Source organism: Camelus bactrianus, chromosome 6 (genome assembly GCF_048773025.1).
Source record: "Camelus bactrianus isolate YW-2024 breed Bactrian camel chromosome 6, ASM4877302v1, whole genome shotgun sequence".
In the NCBI taxonomy this organism is placed as follows: domain Eukaryota; kingdom Metazoa; phylum Chordata; class Mammalia; order Artiodactyla; family Camelidae; genus Camelus; species Camelus bactrianus.
The window spans coordinates 42,997,270-43,009,695 of NC_133544.1; the positions used below are offsets into that span (position 1 = coordinate 42,997,270).

Genomic DNA, 12,426 nt, shown 5'->3' on the forward strand with positions numbered 1-12,426 from the left:
TAAAAATGGTTAAAATGGCAAATTTTGTGAGGTGGCATTCAGTGGCACTAATTACATTTATAATGTTCCACAACCATCACCACTGCTTCTAAAATTTTTTCATTATCCCAAATAGAAACTCTAACCATTAAGCAGTAACTCTCCATTTCCTCCTTCCCACTAGCCCTACAAATTGCATTTTTATGTCATGGTATCTATAGCTTAGGCCAAATTTGGTGATGAACAATGGTTTTCACATTGTTTTTTGTGTCCAACTCACCTAAGGGATAGGTACCTTCCTCTTGCTCTGGGATGGATTCTCAGCAGGTTCAGGGGAGGGACAGTAGGCAGGCAGAGATGCTCCTACAGCAGAATCTTTGGGATCAAGGAATTTAGGAAAAACTTTCTACGTGATTCTGATCTGATGTATGCATTCCCTTGGGGGGAAGGGGTTTCTCCTTGTCCCTATGTGCCAGTTTAAAAGTCACTGATGTAATATAATACTCCTACCACAGTGTAATTAAAGATACTGAATCACTAGACAAGGAAATGGAAGAATTTGACTCCTACTCCAGGATTTTTTTCAACTCTATGAGGAAATGTTCTATAAACAATTCATTTTGAACACTCCAAAAAAAAAAAAAAGGGGGTTATAGACTATCAGCAGTTCTCAAAGTCTGTTGTGTACCTCTGATAGCCAACAGTTCAGACGCTTGAACAACAAAAATGTTTTATAGCTTATATTCTGCATTTCCAAATGGCAAGGTTTGTTTAACATCAGATCCATTCCATACTGGACTTGGAATCTTCTGAATAATTATATTGGGATGGGCAGAGGCAAAGGTAGCAAGTTCAAAAACCAACTAAATTGCAATAGGTGAGAAAGTGACTGCAGAATTGGAGCTATAAGATATTTTAGTATCTATAAAATTTATATACAGAGAAATGTAAATGTTGGTCCTTTATGAGTGCCTACTGACTAGAGCACATTGTTCAGGTATATAATATACCCAATTTGTACTGTTCTTTCTCTTTATAACTCGAACTTTTCTTCCTCTTTTGTAACTCCTGTAATTTTCTTTTGTTTTTTGTTTTATCTGTGGCTAACCTGTACCTAGAACTCTGTGGTTGGAACTAGCAGAGAAGGGTGCAGTTCTCTGCCTGAGATAGTGTGTGAAGGTAGAACAATCTCTTTCAATGAATTTCATAGCATGCCAACATCTCATTAAACTCCTTGTTCATGTAGTCATTTCTACTGACTGTAACAGTTAATAAAAACTTAAGAGCCAATATTCATTTTCACTTTGCTTTAACTGTGGAATGTCTCTGTTTACATTTATATCAGGATTTTCCTCAGTATTTAAAGATGTGTGAAGAAAATCATCCCACTGATATAAAGTCAAGGGATCATAATTCTCCATATTCTTTATTCTTGAAAATAAAGTGGTGGGTTTTCTGAATCTCTAAATAGAAATATTTCAAAATGGGTAACACCCCACCTCAGAAAGAAATTCAGATTTAAGGAAATGAATAGTGGCTCTGAAGTTTCATGGTAACATTTTAATTGTAGTTGTGTCCTAGAGAGCCTTTTCCCCTTCTCACAAGCCTGGGGGTACTTCTTCTTGACTTTGGTATTTGGTCAAGTTTGTTGCATGACTTCCATTGAGCCGTCTGTCTGCTTAATGTGTTGACAGCTGGGAAGTGGCATGCTGCACCAGCCAAATGCAGCGCATTCTCCTTTCCCTCGCCCCAACTTTGATTGGCATGTGATACATATACCATTTCCTCACTGTCTTGAACAAATACTTTTATCCCATGTACTTCAAAGCCCAGATGTTCTAGGGTATCACATTATACCCTAGAATTGCCTGTATGATAAACTAAGGTAGGCTAAAATAATTTTAGATTTGAGATTCTTCAAAAAAAAAAGCTAACTTGGAAAAAATGTAGCCATTGAATATTTGCTTATGAGAATCTTTAAGAATGATAAGTAAAGTGGCAAAACCCTAGAGCATAACCACTTTCTCCCCTTAGCCTATTCCAAACTGTTTTTTAAAAAAAATTTTTAAGAGAGGCATAATTAAATGTTCTAGTGTAAGGAAAAAAATGAAGTAGAATTCAGACATATGCACATCGTGTACCTCATGTCCTTATGGTCACTCATGAGTGAGGAAGTACAATTTTTTAAGTCTAAAGCTTTTAAGAAGGCCTGCTTATTCATTAAATATATTGTCTCCTAAACAAAATGATTCTTTATTCTTACTCAGGATCACGTGCTGTCCTGTTTTCAAGTTATTTAATGAATTCATAGGCTTCCTTACTCTCTGCTTGCCACCTTAGAGGGCAGCTCTGTGGTTGAAGGTACTGCAGCTGATCAGGCCTTTGCCCTTACCCTCCAGATGCAGCGCCTGAGGTCCACTGCGATGCTTAGCCCATCCCCTCATGCTCGGGATCTGCCGCTGCTCCAGCAGCAAGTCTGTCCGATGGTTCCCAGGGAGCAGTTTCTGCAGCTTCAACACCAGCTGCTGCAGGCAGAAAGGATAAACCAATGCCTGCAGGAGGAACTTGAAAACAGGACTTCTGAAACCAACACACCACAGGTATGAGGATCTTTCTCTAATAGTATACTCAGATCACCTAGTTTAATTTTACCTGTTTGTTTGAAAGTTATACCAGTTCAAACGTGGGGATGAAGAAGCTAAATCTTCTCTCTAGACTTTTACACCTTGCCTGTATTACAAATCCACAGAACTGCAGTGCTGCTCTGGTTTTGGTGTCTTCAGTGCTGCTTTTGAGCTCTCAGCCTCTGTGCTGTGTAATTAAGTGTTCTGGGTCTCCTTTGCACATTTGTAATTGATGATGAAGTATCAGGATCACTTGAGCTCTGCACACTTGACCTAACACTCTTGTCTGATGCCAAAAACGTTACAGAATTCAAGTGCAGCTCTAGGCTATGTATTACTAACAAAGCATCCTGGGTTTTCCTGTACTAGAGAGAGTGCAGCCTGCTGAGTTCCATGGAATGCATAAATGGGGACTTTTCACAACTAACAAAGTAGAATGTGTGATTAGTGACTTTTTTAGTTGACATAGTTTATTTAACTTAATTTTTAATGCTCTAGCTTGAAAAACTTTTTTAAAGAAAATAAAGATCTTCTTCCCCTTCCCTTAGAATTAGCATCATCCCAGCTCACTACCAGACACAATCTTTTATTACCAAGGTTTTCGAATAGTTCTTTCTCTTTAGTGTTTCATTCATGATCCTCCTTTTTCAAGTCTCAACTCTTTAGTCTTGCCCATTTTGTCTATTCAGAATTAGGAATAAAATAAAAAATACTCCTTAGTTTGTAGAATTCTAAAATAATTCGTTCTAGTTTGGCTATTCTTCTTTTTTCAAATACCTTGCCTCTCAGCTGACATTTGACAAGGAATTTCTCAACTCTTTCTGTAAACCCTTCAAAGTGGCTTTGCCAAGTCACATTAGCACCATAATTGTATACTGGAGCAATTCTGTTTTCTTCTCCTTTTAATATATCTATGCTTTTGCATGATGTACTTCTGTCTTCTTTCTAACAGAGGTTTAAAATCCATGTTTTTGGAAGCTTCCTATATTTCAATTCAATTTCCAAATACTCAGATTTAATTAGGAATTGTGATGGTGGGTGTTAGATGCTTCAAGTCTTCCTTACAGAACTGAATTATAAACCTGACCTCAGTTTTTAACGGAATATTAAACCAAATGTTTAGGCTAAGATCCTACACACTGCTTTCTCGTCTGCACTGTTTTCAAAGTGTGCTTTTCCCACACCACCCACCAATGTTTCAAAGTAAAAAATAGCCTTTTACTCTAATTACTTCAGGATTTGATAGATAAAAACTGGCAAGACTTTTATGCTAAAAAAAAAAATTCCTGCAGTGAGATGGCAGGGTGGACTGCTTATTGCTCTCACTAGACCACAGCAGGCTCTCCTGATTCCGATAACTAAGCTGACACTAATTTTAAGAATATGGAACATTATTAGAATCTGTACGTTGTCTGTGTGTGATGTGATTTCCTCTGCCTTTGTGTTCCTTCGCTTGCGTATGTAGTATTGATGTGTGCTTTTAAAAATTGTTTGCATTATAAATGTGTGAATTTAGACTCCCCCCTAAAAAACATAATCTTGACATCAGGGTGAAGTGTACCACTTGCCTTCTTTCTCTAGGCCTTGCTACCGGAGCAGCGAGCGGTGCATGCAGATTCCTACAGAAGGATTGGGCACCTGTGAAAACTGGGCTGTTATTGATGGCATTTCTTACCATGGCAGACACTCAAATGCACACACTCACACACACCACACAAACACAGAGCCATAAGCTGAGAAATATTTTGGAATCAAGTGATCTTTTAAGTTTATTACTGTTGTTGTTGTTGTTGTTATTATTATTATTATTATTTATTATTATTATTATGCCTTTGCAGTATTATGTTTCTTATTTATGTAGAAATGAGATTCTGTGAATCAAATTCACGAATTTCAGTTTGTTATAATTATTTATACCATTTAAAGAGTGTGGATTTGAGATTCTTGAAAGGATGTAGTCTATATATTTTCTCATTCCATATGTTGTAACTATTTTTAACAAATTATTACTTTTATATATGGAATTTGAAGAAAATCAGGGTTATTTATACTGTTTTATAAGATGTATAATACTTTTTTGACAGGAAAAAGGAAATTTTTGATGAAATAAAATAAATTTTAAATATATGACTGCTTTTGTTTTTCCTTTCTCTACTCTCTTGCCATGCCCTGTGTTCTTTGAATTGTCTGTTATTTTTTGTTTTGCCTTTTTTTTTTTTTAAGGCAACTGGAAATTGGGCATTTTCCATTTATGTTTGAACTTTAAAAAGCCATTATATCTTTTAAAACGTAGGATTTTTAGATGTTCTGGAGGCCTGTTTCTTGAAATTTACTTTGTGCATTAGTCTGCTTACTACAATTTTTGTCTTCAAATTAGTTGCACAGTTTAGTTTCTTTTATGTCTGAATAAATGCTATTATTTAATATCCAAACAAATGTTAGCTTTCAACTTACATTTGATCATTCTATGTGCTTATTTAAAGGACACCTTTTTGAAAGTATTTTTAAGGACAGGTTATGCCATCAGCCATTAACACCTGAGTTTTGCTTAAACATTTGAAGAACATTTTAAAATCTGAAATTCCTTACATGAACATTTTGGTGGACTGGGAGAAGGGGCATTCAGTCCCACTCTAAATCTTCTAGGTCCCTCTGCTCTCCAAAACCCACAAACTCCTTAATCTAGCACTGCTGTGTGAGGGGAGAAGGACAAGCTGTTTTTTGTTTTTTCCCTCTATTTTATCTAGGAGTTGTTTATGGGGAGAAGATTTTCATTTTTAAATCTATTCCAATGATAAACCCATCCTTCAATCCAGATATTTGCTTCAATTGACAAGTCAATTTGGGAAACTCATAACTAGAATAACTAGCAGGAAGAGGCTCATTATTATGAAGAATAAATTACTAACACCCTCACAGTAATCAGCAATTTCAAAGGAAAAAGATACACACTGCTACTGATTGAAAATGTTAGGTGATCCTGAATAAACTTAATTTTTGTTTACTTTGTTGTTGAAAGGCCCACAGTATTGCAAATACCCAAATCACAGATGAAAGGTTGACAACCATTTTTTAATTAACTTTTGATAATACCTGTTTTACTATAAGAAGTACACATAGGTCTTAAATTATGGGTTTTAAGAATTTTGCTTTATCTCAGGGGAAGATAGTAACACAGGTAAGATTTTTTTTTTTTAATTTTGATTCTTTCTCTGATAGGGTTACTATTCTCACACGTGCAACCCATGCAGTGTTCAGAACTCCCATTTCATCAGAAATCCACCCTTCCTGTTACAAAGGCAAACATTTGCTGTCCTTTCTCTAGGTATCTTGTGGGGAAAATTATCTACTAGTGTTTTTGTGTGCGATGATTTTCAAATAAGAATATACTTTTCTTTCTCTCCTTCAGGAAAACCAGGAACACCTGGTAACTGTCATGGAGGAACGAATGATGGAAGTTGAACAGAAGTTGAAACTGGTGAAAAGACTTCTTCAGGAGAAAGTGAATCAGCTCAAAGAACAAGTGAGCCTCACAGGTCATCTCTACCCACCCACCTCACATTCCATTTTTAACTCCAGTTTTACATTCCTTTATTGCTATTAACTTGTTAACTTTCATTGTCTAATAAGGGCAAATCCTATTATAAATGTTTAGAAGAACTTAGGATTCACTCTCTCCCATACCACTTCAAAAATAAGAATTCTGTATTCTACATTATTTTTTCCAAAGCTCTTTTGAGTCATATGTTAGTCTGCAATTTTAAAACATGTATATTTGCTAACAGTGATTCACATGGGCCTGAAGCATTTCTAATGAGGTTCAACTCAAATTGAATTTTTATAGTTTTTTTTTTCCCAAGAGAAGAAATATTCCCATTTAAATAAATAGAAAGTTTACATTAGTAAAAAAAAAAAATTAGGGGTAATAGATATAACTTTAGCTTTCCTATTTGCAACAACTATGACAACCTCAAAAACTACCTTATGGTTACAGCCAGACTCCAAAACGCTGTGTTTTGAATTAGAATCCGACTCTGAATTCCAGGATCACTAAGTAGTACCTTGCTCCTTTTCTCATGCTGGCAGCAGGTGTGGCCTCAGTGTTTAGAAATTTTGTGTGTATCCACTGAAGAGACATGCAAAAAGGACTACTTTTTAGGAAAGTTTTATAACTTCTTTGGAATCTGAGATTGAGATGAACTATGGCAAGGGGTGGGGGTGGGGTGGAAATTGCCCAACCTGGTTTTTTTAGATTCATAAAACCCAAGAATAATAACCCCAAGAGAAAGTCTTAATGCAGAGGTAGATACAGTTCTTTGCACTGTATCGTAATACACAGAATAGAGAGAAAGTCCTATACAACAAGCATTTACTGAGTCAACCCTTTAATCATTTATTCAACATGTAGTTACTACATGCCAGTTCCTGTTTTAAGCACTAGAGACAGATCAGTGAACAAAACAAAACCCCTGCCTATACGGAGTGTAGTTCACCTACAAGGTACTGAGCATTTGGCCAGGTAGTACTTTCAAAAATATAGAAAATGCGTAACATATGGGGTGTGGACATCTATAAACACTTTGGCATTAACAGTTCATCCTGTCCTGGGAGAAGCAAAAGAAATGAGAGTGAGAGAAGAGTGAACAGTAGAGGGTCTTATGTGCTAAGCTAGAGTTTGAATTTCATTCTGTAGTAGATATATTACAGGTCATCATTACTGGTCATTACTGAGTCATCAAAGTGTTTTTTAATAAGGGAGGAAAGGTTGTATTAAAGCAGTTCAGTAGAGAGTAGGTTAGTATTATGTTACACTTGCCAGTCATCTAGGTTCTGGGCTTCAGCTTGAAAGCCTTTGTCATTGCCCTCTGAAATGCTATTATGTAAATTAATTATCCACTCCTTAGTTTTCTCTATTCCCTTAAACCTTTATACTTGTAGATGCCCTGCTTGAAATTGGGTGTCAAATGAGGAGTTAAAGGTATAAAGAAGGAAGGGAGATTGGAAGATATTAACAGGAGCAATAATAAAATTATCCCAAGACTGCTGACAGGTTTTCCCACCTCAACTTAAACTATATAATCTAACCATGAAGATTAGAATATATTTTCTAGAGAAGGTTCTATGCAAAGAGAAGAGTTTAGGAAAAGTAATTGCCCAAATCTTCTCTCTTTGTTGTAATACATGAGCCAAATTTTAAAATAATCAGTAGGTTGTATGCAGTTATGAATGGGAGGCTCAAGCATCTGTTGTTAAGAAACAGAGTTAAAACATAGTTCACATCCTACACCTCAGAAATTTATTTTGGTATTTTTAGAAAATGAATAAATGAATAATACCTAATTTATTTAGGTCAAAAAATATCTTCATTTTTGAGCCCTCAAATATCAATCTGTCCTTTTTTTTAGTGACTTTTACAAACATAAAGACTATAATTGATATCAGCCATTTCCCTTTATAAACAACTGTCCTTATGTCAGAACTTAAATTTAAAAGAATTACAGAAATGGAGTCAAGATGTTTCTGGTTCTGTTTCTAGCTCTGCAAGAATACTAAAGCAGATGCGATGGTGAAGGATCTGTATGTTGAAAATGCCCAGTTGTTGAAAGCTCTGGAAATGACTGAACAGCGACAAAAAACAGCAGAAAAGAGAAATTACCTCCTAGAAGAGAAGATTGCCAGCCTCAGTAATATAGTCAGGAATCTGACACCAGCACCACTGACTTCTACACCTCCCTTGAGGTCATAGCCAAGCCAAAGGATATACTCAAGAGTTGTGCACTTTACTGAAATGGATGGAACATTTCAGTATGTTCTTTCAAACTTCTTTTTTTTTTTTTTTTAAGAACTTTGATGGCTTAAAGTTAAGCCTGACCTAAAACTTCCAGCAACAGAATTAAAGCCTCTATTCACTGTAATTAGTTTTCCTAAATAGACTATAATGGGAGTTGCAAATAAATACATATTTCACTGTTTGAATTATTCCCAAGCTTTGAATTTTAAAAGATATTCTAATAGCCATCCAAGAAGGTGATATGAAAAGAACTCAAGAATATTAAAACCCTAGTTTTGAATGAGTTTTAAAAAAATCACTCTTATGTACAAATTTATCATCTGCAAATTGCAGATACTTTAAATTTGAGGTATTATTAGTTGGTTGTTTTAATCTTTATTCTAAAACCAAACGTTGTCTTCTCATGTATTTAAACATGGAAAAGTCATTCTGTTTCTAATAGTTTTGGTTTTTTGAGTTAATTGGTAGACTTTCTGTTTGGTAACAGAAGCTGGGCTCAATAACCACTGAGATCAGAAAAGCCGGAGCCCACAGAACTCTACCCGCTAGCACCAATGACAGTATTACCACTCTTGATGTATTACAGATATAAAACCGATTTGCTCAGCTGCACTGTTAACTAATGTTAAAACTTTACTTTCTTTACATAGCCTTTTTTCCCCCCTTCCTAGAAATTTCATTTGGGAGTTTGTCTTCTCAGAAATGGATAAAGCCACATTCTTAAAGCATTTGAACTACAGGGTAAGCACTGAACAAACTGCTTTGGAGTAAACAGCTACTCCTAGAAAAGAGAGAAGCAAACCATGTGGGTTTTTCTCTCTCTAAAGTCTTGGAGTTCATGAACTTACATTTGGGGTTACCTCAACAACTCAGGGAACAATACTTTAAGCTGTCTTCCTGAAATACTGTAGGGCCTCTTTAAAGAATTTGAAATCTATAAACCATGTGACCTTATTTATTTGTCTTATATTTAGAGCCATAGTGGGATTTTTATTTCTAAATTTTTAGTGAATTTAATCTTCTGGAAAAAAGCCTTGATTAAACTCTAAAGAGTTTAAAAGCTGTTCTAAAATATAGAAGAATTATTATTTGCTTGTTTGTTTAATATGGGTCAAGATTTCCATGCTTCCTATTCCTCTGCACCTCAGATCTGATAAGAATTTCTAACTGTGATAAGCACTGGCATGCCATCTGAGGTAAAGGAGTCCCAAATGGGATCTTCCATTCAGTCTCCCAAAATGTTACAGAACAGTAAACATTTGGATAACTTTTTTTTCCCCCAAATAAAATCTCGTCCTCTAGCCTACCACAGCCAGCAGTTGGTAGAGTACTTACTATGTGTGGGACACAAACAGAGCTTATCACAGCCACCTATTTGTTTTGGTGGAAGAGTAATTAATCACAAAACTTCACTTTGATGCATTCCAGGAAAGCCAAGCGCATCGGCTGGTAAGAGGTATAACAGCAAAATCAAACACTGCTGTATGGGCAGGAACAAAAGAAGCAAACTGCTTAAGAAGTCATGTCAAAAACTCTCTCTACAAAATAATTTGCACTAAGGAACTTTAGAATTCCTCAGGCCTAAACATCTATTAGTCCCACCCGCCAACACAGGAGTCCTTGCTACCAGGGCCCTGACAAGGCATGATCATTTGTGGGACTGGGAGATCATAATCAAGAATCAGACTTTTTCATTTTTGGACAGTTCCATTATCAGAAATTCCAGATTTTCCCCTGGAAAAGAACTAATTTTAACCCTTTCCTATAATTACACTTCCAAACATTTGTTGTCTGCTATCATGCCTTCCCTGATCTTTCTTCTCCAGTGCAAACATTACTAGTAACCTCAACTACTTGTGTGGCATTGACTTTAACAGAGAATCTTTTTCACTTAAAACTGTCAATATGCCTAGGTTAAGATCATAAATAAACTAAATTATCTGTACTGTACTTATGTGATATGCTTTAAGTTACTTGAGGTTTTTGCCGTCAGAACTGAACATCAAGCGTATTTCTCAAATAGATGGCTTAGCCTATGATCATATATTTTTTATTTTTATTTTTTACATTATGAAAAGTGTAGGTTAATTTCTTTATTTCTTATAAATTTGTATTTATGTGTATATAAGATGTTGTACAATAAATGTAAATATGACTTCTGGAAAGTTAGACTACATTTAGAGTCCCTTTATCCAAAAGCAAAATGCTGCTCAAATGAAAGTTAATTTAACTAACATCTCGGTGCTTGCTTCTTGCTTTACTGCACTCATAAGATTGGGAAAAAGATCAACATGAGAAATAGTTACCTTAAATTTATACATTTGTGCAGCAGATTACTTTTGTAGACTAGTTGAGAGTGGGAATTTAACTGGCAACTTAGAACATAGCTTACAGCTTTTTAAAGACCTTTTAAAGAAATTAAACTATTAAATGTTTAGATTTTGCTTTCAGACTTTATAATAGAACTCTTTAAAATCACAAGTTATGTATTATTTCATAGGCATTTAACTCCTTGTTTATTAAAAGTACTGGTTCCTTAAATTCTCTTCATTTCTTAAGAACAGTTACTTAGTCTTAGAAGATAGAATCTTCATTTCAAGGAAAGAGAATCAAGTTTGCCTTTGTGATAATATGTTACCCTTAGAAAAGGAAAATGTAGATAAAACCTACATTGTTCTATTTGCTTTCTTCTGCTTTTTAGAAGCCTGAACTCTTACGCTCAAATCTGTGAAGGGAGAGAAGTAGAAGGAGAGGGGTAGAACCAAACATAGTATTTTATTTATTTTTCTAAAATTTAATAAACCCAGATTTTAAAAACTATTTTAAATATGAATTCTTCCCAGAAGCTTCAAATGCATTGTTCATGTATTTAACCTTAAACATATTTTACATAAATAGATCACAAAGTCATAGGCTTTCCAAGTATAGGAGGAGTTCTCACAGGTCTAGTATTTCAATAATGTACAAATACCCAGGGCAGGATTTCTGTTTTTTGAAGAATGAATAAGACTTTATGATGGATTTAACATGTGAAAATGAATTTTTCATTTTTGTGATTTTTTTTTTTCTGAGCGAAGGAAAAGAGAAATAAATGTGTTGATATTGTCAGCATTTTCAAGGCAAGGCTAAGTGCTTTGTAATAGTATTAAGCAAGCTTTGTTTTGAACAGATAACCTAATAATTCATTGGAATGATATGTAAGTAATGCCAAAACTAAGTCAAAGCCTAATAACCGAAGCATTCCTTATTTAAAATTTATTCACTGTATCATGTTTGGACTTATTTGAACACCTCAGCACTCTAAAATAGTTTTGGTTTTATGACATATGTATAGCTGTTTATTAATAAATACAAGTTAGCTTTTTGTTTCTTAGCTTTTTTTGAATAAGTTATATCTATTCTTATGGTAAGACATTATCACATTGGGGACATTGATTTTGTGAAGGAAAACCTGAGTTTATCTAAAGCCATCACTAGGATTCTTTTCATGTAAAGATTAATGTGTATGTGTTTATACCAACTTTGTATATTTCCTATTAGCCATTCTGTCCTAGATATATTTTACCATGAGCTTAAAATGTAAATAAATAATTTTGTAAACATGGCTCTTTTTTTCTATACACCCTAAACATTTATAAACAGTTTCAGTATGTTTACCATTGGTCTTTGAAGTGAAAGCATCAAAACATTGCACTAAACACATTCTACAAATGCAGAATCTCAGCCCCACTCCAGACTTACTGAATCAGATTCTGCAGTTTTAAAAAATCCCCAAATGATTTGTGTGCAATTTAGAGTGCCAGGATTCTACTTCTGTCACAGAATTGATGACTTTCACACCAGCCATTTTGAGATCCCTGTACCCTGTGATGGTTCATAATTTACTTTTAAAATCCTGACAACCTCACGTGAGGCTGTGCTTCAGATTTTGGGTGCTTCAGAGGTGGCATTATTTCACTCTGTCATATTTATGGTGACTCAAAATTTTTTATTTGCGCTGCTTATGAATAATAAGATATATGCAACTATTAG

The 12,426-nt window shown here is 34.9% G+C and overlaps 2 protein-coding genes across 15 annotated transcripts in view; one reads left to right on the forward strand and one right to left on the reverse strand.

The window, feature by feature from the left end:
- The window catches only part of NIN (ninein), a 93,397-nt gene extending 81,399 nt beyond the window's left edge, over window positions 1–11,998 (forward strand). For 6 of the 14 annotated variants that reach the window (XM_074365536.1, XM_074365539.1, XM_074365547.1 and 3 more), the window contains 3 exons: window positions 2,379–2,579; window positions 6,013–6,126; window positions 8,140–11,998. In XM_074365536.1, coding sequence (XP_074221637.1) covers window positions 2,379–2,579; window positions 6,013–6,126; window positions 8,140–8,349 — 525 coding nt within the window. In that variant the 3' untranslated portion in view covers window positions 8,350–11,998. The other 8 variants (XM_074365540.1, XM_074365541.1, XM_074365542.1 and 5 more) reach the window with 4 other exon arrangements.
- The window catches only part of LOC141578028 (uncharacterized), a 48,923-nt gene that overhangs the window by 13,529 nt on the left and 22,968 nt on the right, over window positions 1–12,426 (reverse strand). The gene's annotated exons all lie outside the window — the stretch shown is intronic.